The sequence below is a fragment of the Strongylocentrotus purpuratus genome, unplaced genomic scaffold (assembly GCF_000002235.5).
Source record: "Strongylocentrotus purpuratus isolate Spur 01 unplaced genomic scaffold, Spur_5.0 spur5_contig_850, whole genome shotgun sequence".
NCBI lineage: Eukaryota > Metazoa > Echinodermata > Echinoidea > Camarodonta > Strongylocentrotidae > Strongylocentrotus > Strongylocentrotus purpuratus.
Window position 1 is genome coordinate 12,590 of NW_022145558.1, and position 10,754 is coordinate 23,343.

At 38.6% G+C, this 10,754-nt stretch overlaps 1 protein-coding gene across 1 annotated transcript; it reads left to right on the forward strand.

The window, feature by feature from the left end:
- The first annotated feature begins 1,616 nt into the window (after positions 1-1,616).
- On the forward strand, positions 1,617-3,801 carry LOC115927604 (monocarboxylate transporter 12-like). Its single transcript, XM_030993692.1, has 3 exons — positions 1,617-1,776; positions 2,368-3,273; positions 3,668-3,801. The coding sequence occupies exons 1-3, from the start codon at positions 1,746-1,748 to the stop codon at positions 3,799-3,801; spliced, it is 1,071 nt and encodes a 356-aa protein (XP_030849552.1). The 5' UTR covers positions 1,617-1,745.
- The last annotated feature ends 6,953 nt before the right edge of the window (positions 3,802-10,754 follow it).

The following is a 10,754-nucleotide window of genomic DNA, read 5'->3' on the forward strand; positions in this document are numbered from 1 at the left end:
AAAAATAATATATCAAACAGACAAAGTAGATAAATGGATGTAAAATGCCTAGGTCTATTGATTTAGTTAGTTAGTAAAGTATTAATGACTGCTTTGAGAGACATAAAGTTGTTTTTATACGCTCGAGGGAAGGTTAAAATCGAGCTATTGCCCGAGGCTTTCCGAGGGAAATAGCTCGATTGTAACCTTCCCGAGAGCGTATATAAAAACAACTATGTCTCGAAAATTAAAGCAGTCATTAATACTTTTATATACTGAAAAGGGTAATAGAATACATGTGCGACTTACCAATCATGATAATCAAGTTTGTTTACGCTATCGAGACAGCAGACTAACTGACTAAGTAGTGTAAGGCACAAGGTACATACAAATTCGTGTGTTGGACTATGAACGGGTTGGATTTTTTGTGTTACTGAAATGTGCTCAGAATTCAAGTAATTCATCTATTTAATGACTAAAACAGACAAGAAACAGGTCAAAGGTAAGGACAAGAATCGGTGCTTATCAATATAACAGAAGTTTTGCATGAAATACTATCAGGAAAGCTATCTAAATTTGTCAGAAATTAGCGACAAACACACGAAATTCAGCGCTGCAATGACGCACAAAACGGCGTAGAATTCAATTTTTCATCCATCAAATGAATTCAAACCAGGGGCGTACGCAGGGGGGGGGGGGGTCGGGGGTTCAACCCCCCCCCCTTTGGTATTTTTGTGTGTGTAAACCCTCCTAAAAAAAACTAAACCCCCCTCCCCCCCCCCCCCCCCTTTTGGATTTTTTTTTTTTTTTTTTTTTTTTTATTAAAAAAAAAAAAAAATGCCCACGGCTGGCTGAGTCGTAGCGATTTTTTTTTGTACTCCAAAAAAAAAAATTTGCCATTACTATTAGTACTATTTTTATTCAGCAGTGTTGACTCATTCGACCAATACTTAGCCAAAGGTGTTTTGTTCGAGGCCAAGTTCCAAGAACATTCTCAACATTCTCAAACAGAGACCAATCTATTAAAAAATCTACCTCATTGTTACACCAAGGTAATAAGTGCTTCCATGACCTTAAACACAGGTTAAATTCGAATGAAAATAATGGACACGCAGAGCAGACCACGACCAACAAAACGATGGCTGATTCTAGTGGGACTCTTTGCCGTCGGATATTTTGACATAGGAACGTTAAAATCGATGGGCGTGTTCCTTGAGGAAATGACAGAAGACTTGCAAACGTCTCTCGCTGTGATAGGAGTAGCCATTGGACTATGTCACGGTGTAGCACAATGCTTTGGTGAGATGCTTCTTGTTACGATAACCATTCAATCATTACCAGTGTTAATGTTTCACTATCCCCTAAAGTAGTGGTTTCTAAGTACATGTATTTAAAGAAAATGAGGGCGCGTGACGCTCTATGTGCTATAGCATTGGATTAAATCATATCATGTATTAGTAATTTGTCACTGTAAAGCATTCCAATTAATAAATCTTGCATCAATGAATCAGTCACGTGCACGCTATTTATATTCTAAACCCTAAAAAGGATAAAGTAACAAAATTTGAGATTATCTTTTTTTTTAAATAATATATTTACTATGATTGAAAAACAATATTCTAATTGACATTTACCTCTAATTTTTTAATTTCACAGCGGTTATAAATGTACCTCTATTAAAGCGGTTTTCAGCAGGAAAACTCGTCCTTGCAGGCAGTAGCATTGCCGCTACAGGACTCAGCCTCATATATTTTGCAACATCTGGAATGCACTTTCTACTACTAATGCTTGTAACAGGTAGGGTTTCTACGAATCTCTTATTGCATAGATACAAAACAATAATAGACCCAAAGTATACCCCTGAGGTGCTACCATCAGAGCAAATTAATTAATCACGGAGTTCTTGGTTACATAATCTCGTTAACAAATTTGATGTAATTTATTATTATTGATGTCTTTGAAATTAGAACAAAGTGATTAAACGAGAGTCAACGGAATATATACTTGCCATTGTTCCACCGCGTAATGTGCTTGGAGGCCATTCAGATTTAGACCATCGATATTTTACAATCACCATCTTTCATGCCTCTGTGGAATTAGACAATTTGCCAAGCGTACTCTACACTCTAAGCGGGCTGTTTTATTTGAGTATCAGATGCTTTAAACATGATAATGAAGGAGTTTTGTACAAAATTATCCACAGTGCCTGTTGAAGTTCACTTTTTTCTGAGGCTCATGTGGTTATCGATATGGTATTAATCATATCAAACTGATTAAAACGATCCGGGTGTCTAAAGTAAATTGCGTTGAGTGGGTGCGGGAAAAAAAAAACGTTTCTAACGTTATCAAAATTCATGTTTTTAAATGTTACTTTCCCTTTTTCACCAGGGTTTGGTTATAGCTTAGTCATTTTGCCTTCTGAAGCCAGCGTCGTTGACTACTTTCCAGATCACTTCGAGATCGCTACAACCATTGTCCTCCTGGGCAGCGGTGTAGGTATGATGACGCTCCCATTGCTTACAGAACAGCTCGTCATGGCTTACTCCTGGAGAGGGGCGATCCTTATTCTAGGGGCCTTGAACTTTCATTCGTGTGCGACGGGGTTACTAATGACGTCAAGTAGTCAACAAAGGCGTATATTAGGAGAACCTACATTTTTAGCTGGCAGAGCTCAGATCGGGGAAGACCATGAAGAAACTGTGTCCCTGATAAACGAGCAGACGACTGTCGACCTACATAACATAGATGATGATCGCAATGACGATGGAGTCTTTCGCTCCAGCGCCAAAATCGTCAGAGCTTCCAAAAAGATATTCCTGGATATTTTCGATGTCAAAGTAGTCCGTGAGTGCCCCCGCTTTATCACAATCTGCATGACTTTCTTTACTTCCGCCGTCTCCTACTACGGATGGATCGTCTTCTTGATTCCCAATGCCGAAGCCAAGGGTATCAGTCCCGACAAAGCCGTCCTATTTGCAACCATTGGCGGTGCTGCGAACATCTTTGGAAGGCTCACAGTAGGTTTCCTGGCTGCAAGGCTCAATCTGAAACCTCAGGTCACCTACTGTTTCATCTGCATCGCAACAGCAGGGGCATTCTTCTGTAATTTCTTCACCAAGAGATATTCGATTCTTAGCTGTTTAGCAGCCATGAATGGCTTCGTAATGGGTGGAAAGGCCATGAGTAGCAACCTTCTGTGTAAGGACAGTGTCTCGGACGAAAGGTACCCAGCTGCGCTGTCTTTCATATCACTCGCCTTTGGTATAGGGGAGGTACTTGGGGCATTCTTCATTGGTATGTACATAATTATAAACGGATGCAAAGTGTCTGTTTTATACCTTTTCGTGTTGATTTGTTTGTTTCTTTGTATTTTTTTGTTGTCTATTTTGGGGAATAAATTCGTCATGGGGTCCAGTAACTAACAGAGTACTGAATAATAGAGTATAAGGACGCCCTTTTTCCCTTTTGCTGACAGGTGATGCAATCGGTTTTCCCCTTTATACATTTTGAATTTTGGAATGTACCAAATTATCCAAACGTGAGACAAATTTTCTTTCAATATCTAAAACACAGTAAAGATATCAATTGTTATTTATCGTTGATCTAACAAGCACGTCATTATACAAAATTAAGAGGCTAATATCACGAGATTTTTTTTTTTTAATATTTAAATCTTTTCTCTAAACAGGTCTTCTGTACGATAACACCGAGTCTTTTGATATCATGTTCTGTGTTCTTGGAGCAGCTAATATATTGGAGTCCTGTATCATCATTTTCCCCATCATCATGGACTGGATTGTCGCCAAGGTTACCACCCGTTAATGAAGGGCAGAAGGTACAATTTCTTTGGCCAGTTATCATCATTGGCACAGTTACGGGTCCTGTTCACCCTCACCGAATGGAGGAAAACGGAGGGACAAAAATAGCAAAAAGAGATAACAATGTTTTTCATGGAATGATTTATTTTTACGATTAATGGGAAACAAATATGCGTAATATTTCTTCACAGATGAAAAAATTTGTTTAGGCACTCTCGTTGCAAATCATTTCTATTCTGTCAATGCAGTTATTATTTTTGCAAAATATTTGATATGTACTCGTAAAATGCAAGACATTATTCTATTATTTCGTTATTTTCTACGAGATCTTAAACATTTTGAAAATATGGCTCATTTGTCCTGATTGTGGTGTCATATGAAAGGGCAGGAATGAAATTTCTAGAAATGTTATTTTCCCTTTCAAGTTCAGATATATATATACAGTGCGTCCCAGAAAAAACGAAACCGAGAATTATCGATGTTTTATCATAACTTAATCACAATTATAATTAATAAATAACACATATTTATAAAGCTTAGATCCTCTTTCATTTGATGCAACTCATATGATGCATATTTCACGCCAGTGAAAACGAAGTTTTTAAATCAAATTATGGAAATGCAAGAATCATTTTAAACAAACAGATCTTTGTTATTCCTTGATCATTTTTCCTGAATGACTAGGTGTCATACATGTATGAAAGGGCAGAAACTGAACTTTCTAGAAATTTGATTTTCTCTTTGAAATTCAGATACCGTCCGCCAAATGGCTTTTTGGTTCCCTCTCTTCAAGCTGATTTTAATCACTCATGCGTGAAATATGCATCATGAGTTGCTCCGATATAGGAGGATCTAAGCTTCAGATTTTAATTTTTACGGCATGTGTGTAGTCACATATTCTGCGGCGCCCGGAAGGTGCCCGGTAAAAAATTGGTCGAGTGGAAATGCAAAGCGCCCGTAATGACTAGGTCACATATAAACCGGGCCCCGTACGATTTTTCCCTACCCGGGGGCTTGCCGTGGATTTAGAGACTGTACGGGATCCTTCAGATTTTCATTTCTACGGCATGTGTGGTCACATATTCTGCGGTGCCCGGGAGGTGCCCGGTGAAAATTGATCGAGTGGAAATGCAAGGCGCCCGTAAGGGTGCCGGTAGGGTTGCGATTGGTAAGCTTACCTGCTCCGTCCGATGAGTAGGTGTACCTATGGCTCCCAGAAGGTGACCTGCCGGGGCCCGGGCGGGTGCTGTACGGTGCACTCTGACATCCGCACCTCCTGTGTTAGGTGCGTTGTACATTTTGAGATGCCGCCGTGAGGGGCCCACACGGGCAATATTCATTTCAAGTGGCCACCGGACGGCAGATGCCCGGTGTTGTGCATATCACCGGAGCTCTTGAGGGGCCCGCGAGGAAGCCGTACTTTGGGAGCAGCCGTTATTCTTTAACAAAATGTCCCGGCACCCGTAGATACTGTACGGGAGCCGGCCGGACACCGGCCGAAAATTCCCCAAATTTCTGTTTTTACTCGCCGTACGGGCCCAGGAGCGTACATGTTTCAATGAGAAACATTTTCAAGGGAAACAAAAAATAATGTCTCTATAGACAGGTGGTCTTTCTATACAGATGGTCGCTAAAGCAGGTTTGACTGTACTACCAATATGATACCAGCAGAGGTACATTATCCATTCACCATAGTATTTAATTTTAATTTTTTAATCATGAATTATTATACTGGAAGGAGCTTGTAAATCGATAGATTTGGACTTGGAAGTTATATCACCGATTTGGTCAGAGTTGCATAATGAATACATTTCTGAAAGGATAATGAAAATGTCAATATTGCTACAAATGAGCAAAGCCAGAGTTCAGGGAAACAATTGAGTTGTATATTACGTTACTGGCAAAATACATGTGCGTGTATTACAGTACCGGAAACATAAATATGCATTTTCTTCAACTATAAACGATTCCACTTTTGATTACTTAATTTGTATGCGGATTTTACAGTAATTGTGTGTTTAAAGAGGTTTATAAATCAGATATGATTATTTACGTAAAGGTCGGTCCCCAGACGTACATAATCATATCTGATTGAAACACATCTGTAAAAACACACATACACACACACACACACTTTAAATGTATCAGAGGATTATTGTGCTCAGAAATTTGTTGCTCTGTCGCTCTGGGCTATCTTCCTTAAACAACAAGAAAAGCTTTAGGAATAGGATAAGGGTTAGGATTGCAATCAGATTTTAGGTAAAATTTAGGGTACGGATTAGGGGTAGGTATAGAATTTGGTCCAGGGTTATTGTAGAAATTCAGAGAGTGGAGGATACAAATCGCAGAGCAATTGTTGCAGAAGCATACATCAAACAACCCAGTATGTTGCTAAGATCATATACAGGGTGAGTCAGAAAAAATGTCCCACTTTTTAAAAGTTGTATTGTTTGGAGTTTGTCTATTTAATCAGGGGTTTCATGATATGTCTTGATAGAGTTATCCTCCCAGTACATTTAGGTACCATTTTCATTTGAATCCTTTCACGCATGACTGGACATCAGACAATCATTACAAGACTGCCATATTTCACTTGCGCCAACTTACTGGGTGAGGAATAAAACAGTGCATCGAACAAAGACAGTCAGACAGACAGACAGACACAGACACAGGCACACACACCACATACACGCCCAGACAACACACACGGTTACAATTGTCTGATAATTTTCCCTTTTCTGATTAAGCATTGATTTTTATCAAGATCCCTGAATGTTTAAGTGGTATTTCCCTGACAATCTTTCCCTTTAGTACACATTCACTACCCCCATCATATCATCATCAATGTCGTCATCTTAATCTTAATTATCATCATCATCACCATCAAAAATGTAGAGGCAAATGTCAATTAGAATTTATTTTTTTCAATCATAGTAAAAATATTCCAAAAAAGAAGATAGTCTTAAATGTTATTGCTTTATCCTTTTTAGGGATTAGAATATAAATAGAGTGACTGATTCATCGATGCAAGATTTATTAATTGGAATGCTTTTACAGTGAAAATCCTAATCAAATGCTATAGCATATAGAGCACCACGCGCCCTCATTGTACTTAGAAACCATTACTTTAGGAGATAGTGAAACAGTAATACTGGTTATAATTGAATGGCCATCGTAACAAGAAGCATCTCACCAAAGCATTGTGCTACACCGTGACTTAGTCCAATAGCTAGTCCGACGACAGCCAGAGACGTTTGCAAGTCTTCCGTCATTTTCTCAAGGAACTCGCCCAACGATTTTAACGTTCCGATGTCAAAATATCCGACGGTAAAGAGTCCCACAAGAATCAGCCATCGTTTCGTTGGTCGTGGTTTGCTCTGCGTGTCCATTATTTTCATTCGAATTTAACCTGTGTGTAAGTTCATGGTAGCACTTATTTCCTGGGTGTAACAATGAGGAAGATTTTTAAATAGATTGGTCTCTGTTTGAGAATGTTGAGAATGTTCTTGGAACTTGGCCTCGGACGAAACACCTTTGGCTAAGTATTGGTCGAGTGAGTCAACACTGCTGAATCAAAATAGTACTAATAATAATGGCAAATGAAAAACTAAACTAAATTATATACCTCACTTAAGAAATCCAGCCATCTGATTGGTCGAAATTGCAGTCATGGTTTTGGCCATTCCCGTAAATAAACGAAAAATGCCACGCCCATGTAATAGTTCGAGGGTAAAATTCAGGTTACCGGGAATAGTTCAGTCTTGCTTAAAAACTGGTTTGAGCGATCGTGGATACCATACATTGTGTGTGTGCGAAGAATTGGTCGCTAGACAGCAAGAACACCAAAAGGGTAAACCCTACGTTTTATTATTAGCCGTAGATCTATGTCTAGATATAAATTGTGAATTTATTGCTTCCGATAACGGTGATTCAGGTATTGAAGATTGTATAATGCAAGTGTTTAAATTCATTTGGTGGATGAAAAGTTAAATTCTACGCCGTTTTGTGTGTCATTGCAGCGCTGAATTTGGTGTGTTTGTCGCTAATTTCTGACAAAATTTAGATAGCTTTCCTGATGGTTTTTCATGCAAAATTTCTGTTATATTGATAAGCATTCTTGTCCTTACCTTTGACCTGTTTCTTGTCTGCTATAGTCATTTAATAGATGAATTACTTGAATTCTGAGCACAACACAAAAAGTCCAGCCCGTTCACAGTCCCACACACGTATTTGTATGTACCTTGTGCCCTTATAACGTAAACAAACTTGATTACCATGATTGGTAAGTCGCACATGTATTCTATGACCCTTTTCGGTATATAAAAGTATTAATGACTGCTTTAATTTTTGAAACATAGTTGTTTTTTTACGCTCAAGGGAAGGTTACAATCGAGCTATTGCCCTCGGCAAGCCTCGGGCAATAGCTCGATTGTGACCTTCCCTTGAGCGTATAAAAACAACTATGTTTCTCAAAGCAGTCATTAATACTTTACTAACTAACTAAATCAATAGATTTAGGCATTTTACTTCCGTTTATCTACTTTGTCTGATTGATATATATTTTTTATTTTTATGATTTAAAAATAGGAAAGCAAAATCATTAGTTGCATGTAATATCATCAATTGTTTACAGACGACGTAATATAGTCATACTCGGAGCTTTTATCATCATTTTAATGAATTTGTTAATACATACCTCTCCAACGATAGACGCTGATAACGAACAGACGACGTAATATAGTCATACTCGGAACTTTTATCATCATTTTAATTAATTTGTTAATACATACCTCTCCAACGATAGACGCTGATAACGAACCAACAGCTTGCCAGGGTGTTCCGTACATAGCAACAAATATTAGCCACTTTCATTGATGAAATACAATAACCTGTACTAGGTGACGTGTATATAACTGCAACTGTACCGTTGGCTTGTTAAAAAAGAACTATGCATCGGTGCAAAACACACAGTTATGATCAGGCGTTATGCTTTATGCACCTATCAAAAGGCATATTTCAAAATAAAGGTCATTATTATCAACGGTATACGTGGTCTATTCAGACAATAACGATTTGGCTGTTTATTGAATTTGCACTTTTGTGTTCAGTGTGTGTGATGCATCAAGCGATTGTGGTGCTTCCATATCAAAAGCTGACAGTTTTACAGTCATCAAGGTCCAGTGGAGTTCTCTGTTGATTTGTTGTTATTAATTTAGTTTTGGTCTCTTTTCTCTATTTCTGTCCTTTGAACCTAGTTTTATTATAATTGAAGGAATGCAATAACTAGGTCCGTGGACTTTAAATCCGAAGACATAATTATTTTGTTTACATCACAATCACAGATGTACATGTATGTGAAATATATTATATGTAGAAAACGGGTAGGTAAAAGAACAAGAATACACATAGGAGAAACGATGGCTTAGTAGTAGAGCATATAGGATTCGTACCTGTAATCTCCCAGGTTCAAAACCATGTCAATACGCTAGTGGCATTAATTCACATATTATGAAGTCTCTCGAAAAGTGCTTTTAATTAGTAGGGCAAACGGTTGCTTATTGTTCTTATGATTGCCGGGACATTTTTTAAGCATGAGGGGCGCCGTGGTGCAGATTTGGCTGCTCCAAATTCTTCCGACGTTTTAATCTGACCGTTAGGCCGTAGAGAGCCCGTAAAGGGCGTGTGGGGCACCTTACAGGTCCCGTGCGGGTTTCGGACGGTGCCCGGACGGGGCCCTCACGATTTCGTCTGTAAGTTCTCAATGTACAACGCAGCTTTGAATACAGAGGCGCGGATGTCAGAGGACACAAAGTTCAGCGCACCGCACGGCGGCCCGTGGGGTGGTTAAATATTCCATGATATAGTATTGTAAAGCACGAAATTTAATTCCAAATCGATACATGTGAAGTTTTATTAATGGTTAAAGAGCAAAATTCTATTTCTTTTCTTCAGAATTTGAACTTACGGATGTAACAGGTTTTGGAACCAAACTCTTCATTTCGGGCATGTCTAGACAAGGGCTCGCATATATTCAACCCCCAAAAAGAAGATAGATTTGAATTGTCTCTTTCACCGTTAATTTGTAAACACTGCCCGCAACACTGATCGAAATCTAATCAAAAGTTAATAGCTTAAACAACTTTAATCTGTGTCGAAATGGTTACTTTTGACACAGAAATCCAAATTTTCAAGACAAATCTTTCATTTTGATTTTGACATACTAAGTCGTTCTTGGCCCACCTTCCGGCAAACATGAACACGACCTGTCTACTAGTTATCCGCGATTGAAGACTTAATAATTGATCCTCAAAAGTAGGAAATTGAAATTGACCTAGTTTCTTGAAGGTTGTCGTAAAATCTCACGCTTTGGGGCCGCAGTGTTTTCAGGGGTGTTGTCGTCGGGTTTAATCCCGGGGGTTCGATAGCTAAATATGCGCTGATGATCAAATTGATTTTATCATCCGCAGAGGCCGATTATCATAAAGCAAAATAAAATGATCCTGTTAACGGAGGCAGAGGCAGAATTAACTTACTGATGTTATGGTGGCCAAGTGTCAACTTCCACATCATATAACAAATACCATAATTCTGTGACAAAATTTGATTTTAATAGCTCTGTCCATCACCCTTTTTTAAACTGAGCAAACACACATATCCTATAATAAGCACTACAATAGAGTTTTGAAATGGATCTAGGTTGATTTCTCTTCTTGCGATCCCTCACATCAATCACAAGATTACTTGACACTTTATTTCTGTATTTCATTTTTCTCGAGACTCTTATCTAAAGAACATCTCTCATAGTGGTACTGTTTTCCAAAAACCCGTGCTCACGCCGCACAGTTCTTCGCCAAGCAGAAGAAGAAGAGGGAGGAGGGGGAGGAGGAGGAGAAGAAGAAAAAGAAGAATCATTCGATATCAATCAATATTTTTTAAATAATTCCAAGTACATATCGA